Source organism: Crocodylus siamensis, chromosome 5 (genome assembly GCF_052110815.1).
Source record: "Crocodylus siamensis isolate JL-2025a chromosome 5, ASM5211081v1, whole genome shotgun sequence".
In the NCBI taxonomy this organism is placed as follows: Eukaryota; Metazoa; Chordata; order Crocodylia; family Crocodylidae; genus Crocodylus; species Crocodylus siamensis.
This window is the reverse complement of record NC_143399.1, coordinates 63,131,246-63,143,602: the sequence shown is the minus strand read 5'-3', so window position 1 is coordinate 63,143,602 and position 12,357 is coordinate 63,131,246. Positions and strand designations below refer to the sequence as shown.

At 39.4% G+C, this 12,357-nt stretch overlaps 1 protein-coding gene across 5 annotated transcripts in view; it reads left to right on the top strand.

The window, feature by feature from the left end:
- KCNT2 (potassium sodium-activated channel subfamily T member 2) overlaps positions 1–12,357 on the top strand; it is a 353,399-nt gene that overhangs the window by 328,024 nt on the left and 13,018 nt on the right. For 3 of the 5 annotated variants that reach the window (XM_090048564.1, XM_090048566.1, XM_090048569.1), the window contains 2 exons: positions 281–301; positions 5,367–5,667. In XM_090048564.1, the coding sequence (XP_089904690.1) occupies positions 281–301; positions 5,367–5,667 (322 nt within the window). The remainder of the gene's footprint in view (positions 1–280; positions 302–5,366; positions 5,668–12,357) is intronic. The other 2 variants (XM_090048565.1, XM_090048568.1) reach the window with 1 other exon arrangement.

The following is a 12,357-nucleotide window of genomic DNA, read 5'->3' as shown; positions in this document are numbered from 1 at the left end:
ACTGCAGGCATGTGCCTGCATTTTTAGAATCGAAAGTGAATGTCTGTTCACTTGCTTATTGGTTCTATCTATGCAGTTTAGACTAACCCACAAAGATTGAATCAATTCAGCCTTGGGCTGTTTGATTTTTCTATGCTTATCTACTAAAACAGATACTAGATTATATTTATTTTCTCTGTTAATGATTATCTGTTATTGCTGTTAGATGGTCCATGTTTGTTTCTGCTTTCCCATTACTGTTTAAACTGTCTTTTGTTTTCTTTTTTCCCTTCTTTGTCAGTCACGAGAAATGGCTTCACAAGTAAGTATGTGTTGCTTGTCTATCTTTCCCTAATGTTAACCCCAATGATAGAAAACCCTTAGTAATGGAAAGTGGACACAAGTACATCAGAATTGGAATATTTATGGGTGGCATATCAGATTCGTTTAGGACAGCTGAGGTATTCTTTGTTTCATCTCCCCCTTCCTTTCAATAATGTATACAGGATACTGAAAAAGCCAAGGACTTGCCTATAACGAAATGAAAATTGTAACATCCTTCCTTATACAAATGCCTTATATATTTTCAAAATTCTCAAGTGCTAATTGCTATTAAATATGTGGATAATTACTATTTAATTGCAATGAACCTAAGCACCTAATTCTCTTTTACTTCTTTGAAAATCTTAGCTGAACATGTTTGAAGTGGTAACTGATAGAGCTGAGTTTGTTATGGAATATTTCTGGGTTTTTGGTTGTAGCTGTGTTGGTCTAAGGACATGGTCAGGAAAAGTTTTTTGGTAGATGTGATATCTTTTATTAGACTGAGTAGCCCCCCAAAAAAGTTCTTTGCAGGCTTTCAGTTGCAATGTTGACACAAGTGAATCAGATGCTAATTCACTTGTGAATGAAGTGTGTGAGTATTCCCAGGAACTCAGGCAAACATTGTGGGGCAAACAAGGGGCAAACTTTTTGGCCATGAGGGTAGAATTCAGTATCATTGCAATATAGATACACTGGCTTCAGTCACCTTGAGCTATAACTTTAGACAGTAATATAAACTGCAGGGAGGCAACTGGGGCAGTAGTCCCAAGTGCTGTCTTTGTGGGGTGGTGCAAAAGCAGCCACTGCTATTGACATCATGGCAGTCAGCACTGCTTTGGGCACTGTGCCTTCCATGGGTGTGAAGCTGCTGTGATATAACTCTAACCTTAGGTTAAAGAAGGTGATTTAATAACTAGTAAATTAGATCATACTGAATATGTCTAATATGTCTACAACTAACCATATAGGGAGAACGAGAAAACAGGGAGCCTCCCTTCACTTACACAAAGTGCAGGTGCCAGGTATACTCCTAAAATACAAGGTCCTGGGAACATCAACAGTTGCACTAGAAATCTAGAGGTAGGGGAGTGACTAGCTGTTTGACTGAAATTGGACTTCTACTCTTGCTACCAGTCAATGAAGCGCCACAGTTGTAAAAGTGCATTTACCTGCTATTACAGAGGAATATCTAGGCACTGCCACTGGTGCCAAACAATTCCAGATGCAAATATACAACTAGGGACTCTAAGTCAAATCCAGTTTGCCTGATAGAGCTTTTCCATATATGATAAAAAAGACCTCCAAAAGATCCCAAAATTCCTTTGAATGCAATTGTTTAGCATGTCTTCTAATATAACATATAACTTTTCCCCATGCCTAGAGAAGACAGATCGAGCATGAATGTGCCTCCCATTATTTTTCCAGAGGTTCTGTCATGTTTCTTCATTCAGGAAGGCAAAATAAGACAAATAGACTTCATAACCTCTATGAGAGTGATAGATTACTAGAAATGACACCATATGATCTACTGTGCTGACAGGCAGAGGCTGCAATTTAACAAACTATGCACACAAAACCCATAAACTTTAGCAGTCAAGATTCAATCTTGTGAAAATTATATAATGGTTTTATGGTTACAACGGGAATGGAAGTACTCACACTTGTGCTTTATCCTGCCGCCTTCTACAGATTTCCTTTGTTAACTTGGACAAGTAACTTTAGGCCAGGATCCAATATACATAATTTTGAAGCACTGTGGGGCAGTGGCTTTCATTATTTTCAGGCAGTTAGGCCAGTGCCTCCTATTGGTTGAGTGGTTTTAGCCATCCACGGAAAACAAAATGACCAGAGGAAGCACAAAAGAGAAATAATTCCTTACCACCAAACCCAGTCTTTTGGACATATCTCCCTCACTGAGACATAAGTAGATGCTCTCTTTTTGTCTCTCCCCTCTTTAATCAGGGTCTCTCCTTGGTCTTTCTTCAACTCCTCTTAAAACATCCTTTTGGTTTTTTTTTATATAAACTTGATCTGAAGAGAACTTGATCTGGAGCCACAGTGCATGACAGCAGCGTGATATGTCCCTGGTTTTGAGGTGGACTGAAGGGTGTGAGTGTGAGCATGTACTGTAGAGCCAATCATCTTTCAATCCTATTCTGTCCTTTTTCTGATTCCTGCCAGGCCCTAACAATCTTTTACCAAGTATATGTAAACTCACATCTGCAAAAACAGACACCTTGGTTAAATTTGATCAATCTGTCTTCTGGCTTATTTGTTTCACCTTGACCCCTTAGATAAGCCTCATGACTGTCCAATGGATAAGCTTCAAGAGGAGGGCTAGAAAGGGTCTTGACTGATGTCTAGCCCATAGCCTGATCATCAGAGAACTTGGTTAATGTGAAGCAGGAAGAACAGGTTAAAACCCTTTCTGTTTGAAGGGTCTACATATGTTCTAGCTGCTAGTGAGGAGGCCTTCTTCTTTGTCCGAGCTCTGTTTTTTCTGTAATTAAAGTTTCAGATCATACATAGGACTTACATGTGTGCCCAAATGATTCTATACCCCTAGACACAAGTTAATCAAACAGCTAATGGAGAAAGTGGGGTACCAACGTATCTCTAGCTCGTATGCCATTTTATAAGTCCCTTTGAGTTCAATGAGTCAAAGACGTGAACAAGAAAGAACTACTACCATAGGCAGTGCCAGATTTAGGCTTAAACTACCTAAGCTAGAAATTAGAGCCCCATAGTATGAGGGCCTTATAGATAAGAAAAATACCCTGGACATTTCCATTCTAAAACAGCAAAAATATATATTTTTTTCTCGACAGTTATTTATATTGAATTAATACATTTTTATGGAAATACCAATAATTCATCTTAACATTTCATGAAAATCCATTTTCGTGGATTTCATGTATTATTTTTCATCACATGGGGCCTCTTCAGCTGGACGTAGCCTAGGGCCTCAGCATGTCATAATTCAGCACTGGCAATAAGTAAAATCTGGGGAACAAGAAAATAGAATAATGGACATTTTCTGCAAATAAGCTTTTCACTTGCTTTCAGGAACTCCTGCTTATACAGTATGCTATAAAGAACATCCATGGCACCTTGAACAAAACCCTTATAAAGGTTTGTTCAAAAAACCCAGTAACTATTATCAATATCCTTCAAGTATTTAACAGGCTGTGTGTGAAGCTCAGGATCAGCACCTACAACACTAAATTCAGTTTGAAAAACAATGGTGCGTACCGAATTGACTACCTAGGCTACAAAATATCCTGTGTAAAAAGTGAAAGGAAGAGGTTGATAACCATATTTAGTTACCAGCTTTATTCGTACTGAAGAATACCTTATACCATAAGTAAACCTCTCGGACTACTTTTTATACTACCCAATATGAATAAGGGTGGCAAAATATGGTCAACATTTTGAAAACCTTCACTTTGCAGTACTGGAAGCAAGGGGGAGAAGGGAATTCTTAAATCTACAAATCATATAAACAAAAGCTTAATTCACTAGTTATTTAGCACACTGTAGACATGTTTTATATGCAGGAGATTCACATGAACCACAAGGAAGATTATTTTAACACTTGCAGTATTAAATATATTAAAAAATTTTTTTTTTAAATTTATTTATAGTAATTTACAATTACTATAGTTCATTAGTGAAAGGTTTTATATTGCTGTCATATAAAAAACCTTAAAAGAATGCAAAAAAAAAATCAAAACTTCATCCTTATAACAATAAAGTAAAAGATAAAAGTGTTTACTCAATATTCAAACAATTCTGCATTTTTCTAGTAGTAAAAGGATCAAAACAATTAGAAGAAGGAGTAAAGTAAGAATTGTTTTTCCATAATAGACATATTTTCTGTGAGCAGGTAAATAGGAATGAATTAAAAAGCTATATAAATTATTTCCTGGAGTTCAGGAGGTGGAAAGACAGCTGGTTTCCAAAGGTTAACAAGGTTTTATGAATATCTTAAGGCTAAATGTAATAATTAGAGGAAATAAAGCATCACATAACACTGGAATATTGACATTAGTTTAATACAGAAATTGAAACAGGCATTTGTCTCTTAAAATATTTTTTTGCCTGAATTCCTGGTTTTACTTTTGCATGTGATACCATTTTACACATCAGTCATTCACTTGAACAGAATTTGGAAAAGATCATGTGTTTGTTAAGAAATGTACTGTGGCTGGTATTACATCAGCAGTTGGACATCTGATAGCTTTTGGGAAGTATTGCCTACAAAATGCAGGTTCAGTTCTTTGGCCCTTGTAAACCTCTTTCTGTTATGCTTAAATATCTTAAATATGCAATAAGGAAGCAATTAAGAATCCTTCCAGTGAAAGGGAACATACAACTAGGTAAACTACATATCTCTCCACTTGGTACACATGACCTTTAAGGCTGGAAAGTTGAGAATTAAAGACAAATATAGCTGTCCTGTTGGCATTATAATTTTTTCTGTGGATGTTTAAAAAATGTTTGCTAAACTGTCCCATCAGAAAGTCAAGTCTTCTGCAAGAATCTACTCTATTTCAGCAATGTATTACTATGACATTACATCATACCTTGAACAATTAAGGGCATATAAAAAGACAATAGATAAGGGAAGTCAGTCTGCAGCAGGGAAGAGACATTCCATTTGATTCATCAAGCTACAATTTAAATAGTTTTACATCCGGATTTTGCAAAAGGTATAAAATTGTATTGAAGTCCTGTTAGAAAGTGGCAAATAAATAAAGCAGCATAAAGCATTAATAGAGCTTATCTGCTCTACCTGTTAGGAAAAAGATAACCTCATTTATATCTGCTACAAACAAAGATTATACATAATGCCGGGGCACCAAAAGAAAATGGCCCTCATTCAGCAAGGCATGTGCAGCTTCAGCAGATTCAATTTAACATATTCAACTGTTTTGACTGCTGGGTGACTTACCTGTTTTGTTGAACTGAAGCCAAGGGAAGGTCACAAGATACCCTAACTGCAACTAAAATGTCTATTTTCTGAAGCCCTTAATTTCTCATGTTATTGTTTCCCTTTGAAGTCTCAAATCTCTATCAGTGTTGAAGAATGGGAAGACACCAAGGACACCAAAGAGCAAATTAACTACCGCAGCAATCATCGTAACTCCACATCCAGCGATCAGTCAGATCATCCCTTGTTAAGACGAAAAAGCATGCAGTGGGCCAGGAGGCTGAGCAGAAAAGTACCAAAGCACTCTGGCAAAACAGCAGAGAAAATCAGCCAGCAGCGAATGAACCTTTACAGGCGGTCTGAAAGACAGGAACTTGCAGAACTTGTCAAAAACAGAATGAAGCACCTGGGGCTTTCTACTGCAGGATATGGTATGACTAATTATTATTATTATTATTACAAATAGTAGAAACATCTCATATCATCATAATTATATTTCATACAATTTGAGAGTGCAGAGCTAAGGTAAATTGAGAGCTGGCTGCTAACATTTTCAAAGTTTGCTATTGTAACATATATGAAATTTTTCATTGGAAATGTGATGAGAAAGACACTGCTGATGTGAAGAAGATGACCCTTTTTCAGTAAACTTTAGTTCTAATCTGGGTCTCTTTTTGGTTTCAGACGAATTATTCAAGAGATTGTCTAGTTGGCATATCTACACGTAAATGGCATGAAATCAGAAAAAAATAAAAACAAAAGCATATCATAAATATGATCACATTGCATATCTACAAATTTAACCATTCATTGTAGACAGAGTTGTGGTAAATTTTGTTTCAGACTGTTTTTCTTCATTTTCCCCCACTTTTTTTTTTTTTTTTTTTCCTCCAAGTCATCATCAATACCACCTGAAAATGAATGCTGTAACACCCTATCAGACTTTGGGCAGCTTTCCAGATATTTAGATCTAAGTAATCAAGCCATTCATGAGCTTAAAATGCCAGACCATGAATAACAAGTCACTGCGTGTAATCTCTATAGCTTCTCTCAGTCATTGGCAATGACTTCCAGCAACAGGTGGCTATTGGTATCATACCAGAGCCAACTCTGTATCAAAGCTGTAAGGCTGTTGTGTGTCTTTTTCTGCTTTTGCTTTGATTAAGAATAAACCCAGTATTGTGAGAATAGCAGAAGATTGACAGTCAGTGCTCATGCTATAGTTTTCTCAGGTTGTAATGAGTTGGGACATGATTTTCATAATGGTGCGCTGGCTAAATTTACCCAGATTTCATTTTTTAGATAAATAAACCAGTCTTCTCTGTCCAGATGGACTCAGGGAGTGCCAGCTGGATAGAACCCATCTTATTACATTTTGGAAGCCTTAAGAAGTAGAAAGCCATGCTTGAATAGAGATAGCACAAGCCAAAGTCATGGGAAAAGCCACTCTTTTAGTATTAAGGTTTACTGAAGGAGCCAAACATGAAATTAAACTCGGGATACATGGCCAACAACAAATCCCTTCTCATCAGTTCTCAAAATAAAGATAAAGTTAGCAATAAAGATTTTGTAAGTGATGTTGAAACTTCTACTCTCCAAGTTAATTTAATCTCGCATAAAGAAAAATCCACCCTGAGTCCTTTATACTTAATTCTGTTCTATCTAGTGTCTTATATGACCATTATCACCATTGTACAAGTGCCTTCCAACTATGCACTAAGTGGTATAACATACACCTGTCTTATATAGTTCATTCTCTCTCTCAACCTTTCACCAGAAAGAGAATTGTATACACAGTAGAGTAGTTTATTTCTGTCATGGTTTTGTTCAAAGTGTACACATTTATATGAGCTTATGTCAGAATAGGCAAAGAAGTGTGCCTTTCACTTGGACAAAAAAGCAATGAGACTTCTGTTGTTCCTAAGTTTCTCTGGGTGTTCATTCCACTTCATAATGTTTGTACATGAAGAAGGTAAAATGAAATTGAAGTTTAATAGTGGCATGTAGGACATAGTATTAGTCATAAAATTTGGGGTTGGCCTTTACTTAAGGTGCTTTTTGTACTGGGTTGTTACCACAGAAAGGTTTTTGTTCCTCCAGCCCCCATCTGATGGAAGGTGGGCTACATTTCCATTTTTATTTTTATTCAAAGACATATAATTGTGGTCAATTTTTCTTGTAAAACAAACCTACCAACTCAGCTTAAGGTCTGAGTTAGGGTAAGGATGTATTTAACATTCATAGTGCTTTTGTAATATGGATTCTGCCTAGATCGTCCATTGCCAACAAAAAATTATGTGTAATGAAACGTAATTAAGAAAACTGCAGACAAGATCAAAGCCAGAATGGAATCCATCTTATTCTCACACTAGATGCATTATGCTCCCCCTTTCCCTACCAGGCTAACAAAAAGAAAATCCAATATATCCAATATGCCCAAGGGAAAATACCCAGGAAAAAACTCTACTGAGTGAGAGATACCATTATTTAACATAGTCTGCTTTTAGAAAAAAAATTACATTTTAAATTTGTAAATGTTTGCATCTAGGATTTTGTCTTGCATTCATCTATAGGACAAATATGAAGAAATACTTACAGAAAAATTGGTAGGGTGTTGTTGCAATACAGCAAGCATATATTAATGAAAAAAGAGGAAGGAGAACAACCAGAACTAGAGATCATACTTCCTTCACAATTTCAATCATTTTCTTCTCCAAACTGTGGCTTAAGATTAGTACAGTATGTAGAGAATTTGCTCACATGAGGGAGGAAAACAGAAAAGAAAAAGAACCAAGGCAGAGGGGGAGAGAAACAGACATATTTGTGTGACTGTTTTTTGTATGGAATGAAATTGGGAAAAAAGTGACACTTTGGCATAGGAAAATTCACTGCATACTGGTTTATGAAATGAAAAGCACAGTCTGCCCTGTTCAAAACTTCTGTCACAATCTTTCCTTTCAATTTCCTGCCTGAACACAGACAATATTACAAGACAGCTGGGAATCGTGTTATATCCTGTTCATTACAATATAGAATGACTGCCATTTTTAAAGATGTAAACAAAGCAACTTTTCTTCTTAATGAGATGCCTACTTCAGTTGTTGAGACTTTTCCATCCCTTATCATTGGCTGGTATGCTCACTTTCCCTTCCAGTTAAAGACAGGCTAGGGAGAATGTGTTTGGGGCATAAATAACTTGCATGTCAGGCAAGTTAAGCTCAACACACAGAATTTAAAGCCTTAAGAAGCCTACAGATGCACAGCATAAGAATGCTGCAAACACAGATCTGCTGTTGCTTTCGGGGAGGGGGGTGTCTTTTCCCTGTCCTGACATTTTATATAGTATACTCAAATTAGGTATTTGCTTTTAAAGATGGCAGGTATATTACAAAAAGTAATTAATCTACAAATCTTGATCCATATGGATTGTCTAGGATTGGGGAGCCCACTCTTGCATAGTGCTTATTCTGGATTAGAGCGTTTGGAAACCTTGAGAGTCCTGGTTCTAATTGAGGCAGGTGACTACCATGGACTTAATAATGGCAGCCTGTGGCTGTGAGTGCACAAACAGATTCTTTGTCATGCACAGTGCAAGTGACATCCAATATTGTTTGGCACTGTCACATTGACCAATTAGAAATCTGTAACTATGTTACTGAAATGTGCATGGAATAACAGCAAAGTATCATCTAAGGTAAAGACACAAATCTATGAGACTTGTGCATTGTCATCTCTGCTTTAAGGTTCAGGTGTGTGGAGTATATATGCTAGGCATATCAGGAGACTGAACAGCTTCCAGATGATATGTCTGCATAAGACCCTGAAAATGAAGTGGGAAGACAGAATATCAAACACAGTGGTGCTGAGGCATGACTGACACACTTAGAAACCACTATCAAGAAGAGGAGGTTGTGATGGATTGGCTATGTCAGGAGAATGGGAGAAGACTGTATTTCCCAAGATTATTTTGTATAATGAGATTTAAGGCAGCTCTAGAAAGTTGAGTGACTCTCTATGGTGGTACCACAATGCATACAAAAATGATATGGAGCCATTCAACATCAGTGCAGAAAGCTGGGAGAAATGTGCAAAATCCTATCTGATCTGGAGGGAATATTTGGCACTGGGTACAGCTCAACATAAAGCAGCTTTAATCCACAATATGAAAGCAAAGCGAGAAAGAACAAAGCAGTGTGCTGTAAATTTGGACTCCAAATCAGACAATGTATGGATCTGTGAAACTTGTGACAAGCCTTGTCAATCTCAAATTGGGCTTGTCATCCACAAATGGATTCATTGGGTGCATCTCTTTGTGCAATTAATTTGAATCAATAAACTCCAGAGCAGTTTGAGCTGGAGTGGATTACTCCTGGGTGCACCATCTATGCTTGCACTGAGGACAGACCAATTTGAGCAGGGGTGAAGCAGTTCATTCCAGGGCCACTTCTGTCCTGCTTTCCCCTGGGCTCTGGGTGGCAATGTCAGGAGGAGAAGGGGTTGGCTAGAGCTGAAAGTGTGGAGCTGTGTGGCTAGGAGGCAGCAGGAGTTTAGGCCCTTTCAGTCTGGGCTGACCAGTTTTAATGTACAGCTGTGGTCAGTGTCTACACATGTGTTTAATTGCAATTAATTTCCCTACTGTAGAATAATACTGTCCTCAACAGTACTACCTTACGGTGACTTTTTAGTTTACTGTAGCCTAATAGTATTCCACATGTAGACAGTGATACTTTATTCCACAGCTGATTAGTCTATTCTGAAGTTGAGTGTACATGTAGACACAGCCATTTGGCATTTGGTTAGACCTCTTATGTGTACACTATGATCCAGAGGGTTGACAGTTGCCTATACAGAATTGGGCAATGTGACTAATTGTAGAGCAGGGTCTGGCATCCCTGAGTATTCCAAGTGCCAGAATTCCTACCTCAACTCTGGCTCTCAGGGTTTCCATGCTCCATGCCCATATGATAGAGCCAATAGGGAGCCTAGGGCCATGGCTAATCTGAGAGTTTGAGCTTCCATGTTCTGACTAATTTTGAAACTTTGGTCTCAAAATGTTTGGATTAATCCTAGCTGAGTGAAGTGACAAGGGAGAAATTCTTGTTTGCCTTTTCATGGAAAAAAAATTAAATTATGATTTTTATTTCTAAAGCATAATATTAGCTTCATGCTAAGCCAGGGGTGGGCAATTATTTTGGGTGGAGGGACACTTACTGAGTTTTGGCAAGCTATCAAGGGCCACTGGCTCCCCACCTCTCCCTGCTGGCACAGCCCAGCCCAGCTCCTTAGAGCCCCTGCCAGTCTGGACCCTGCGCTGCTGCCACCCTGCTCTGGGCCCTGGCTCAGGGACACCAGCATTGGCCCCATGCTTCTGTCCATGAGCCCCACAGCCTGCCACTGCTATTTTCCCACTTTCCTGCCTGCTGCTGTTCCTCCTCAGCCCTGCCCACTGCTCTGGCACCACATGGTTCCTGGATGCAGAGCCAGGACTGCAGAAGCCAGCCCGGACCAGCCCTGAGAACTGGCGTAATTGCCTGCAGTCCTGCCGTGCCTCCCCTCCCACTTCTTATTTGAATTGTCCTCTCCAGTGGAGGGAGGCAGGAACAGCCCCAGGCTCCCAGCTCAGAAGCCTCTGGTAGGCACAGGCTTCTGGCTGGGGCTGGGCTGGCCTGGCCTTACTGTGGCTACTGGGTCCTGCTGCCAGCTCCCCCCGCATCCTACTGCCCTGGCTCCTGTCAACTTTGATGGGCAACCAGGGCAGATAAATATTTCATATATGAAATATATTAATTTTCTAAACTTTTTAGATAGAATCTGGCCCACAGGCCATATTTTTCCCACCCCTGTGCTAAGCTCTGTGCTTTTTGAGCTAGACTGTTTCCTACAACCTACCAATATAAAGAGGTTTGTCCTGCAGCCCCCATAGGGGCTGCAGATCAAGACAGCAAACTTTCCATCTTTAAAAGTACTGTTTGTTGAGATCAGAACAGAGTAACCCTGAGCTACCCCCACCAATCCCCTGTCCTTGCTGGCAGGTGGCAGTCAGTGGAGAGGTTTAGAATTTTTTAAATCTGCTTTTATAACATGCATATACTGCTATGTTTTTCTACAGAAAGAAAGGTAAAATAATTGCACTTTGCTCTTGGAGTGGAAGGCAGTAAGATTTCCAATGGCTTTAAGACTTGGGGGGAGGGGGTCATTCCAGAGTCTTGGATATGCCTTGGGTTGCTATCTTCAAGAAAGGAAGGAAGAAAGATCTGGGAAACTATAGGCCAATTAGTTTGACCTCAATCCCTGGAAGGATATTGGACAAAACTAAATCAACATGATGCATGGTGACCAGTGGCATGCCCCAGGGTTCTGTACTTGGACCTGTACTCTTTAATGTATTTATAAATGATCTGGACTCTGGTGTTAGAAGTGGAGTGGCTAAGTTCACTTATGACACCAAATTATGGGGAAGTGTGGTCAAGCTAGAGGATAGGGTGGTGATTCAGACAGACGTCAGCAGGCTCACAAGGTAGGCAGACCAAAACTTGATGACATTCAACATGGAGAAATGCAAGGTGCTCTGCCTTAAGAGAAAAAGAACAACACATTATACTTACACGTTTGGCAGTGCTATACTCACTAGCACCATAACTGAAAGAGATTTGGGGATCATGTATAACCACAAGATGAACATGAGCCACCAATGTGATGCTGCAGCCAGCAAAGCAGACAAAACCTGGCTTGCATTTATGCAAGACCGAGGAAGTCATCCTCCTGCTTTACTAGGGCTTTACACACAGGCACAGCCCAATGGAACTCAATCCTGGCTTCTGCACATCCAGCCAGGAAACCCTATGACCCTGGGCTTGGGCTCAGCCCCAAGGAGCCCAACTCTGGCTCCTGCACACCATATCTCAGAGACCAGAGACAGGTGCCTATGTATCATAGATTTCATAGATTTCATAGACATTAGGGCTGGAAGGGACCTCGGGAGATCGAGTCCAGCCCCCTGCCCAAAGGGCAGGAAGTCAGCTGGGGTCATAGGATCCCAGCAAGATAAGCATCCAATTTACTCTTGAAGGTGTTCAATGTAGGTGCTTGAACCACCTCCGCTGGCAGACTGTTCCAGACCT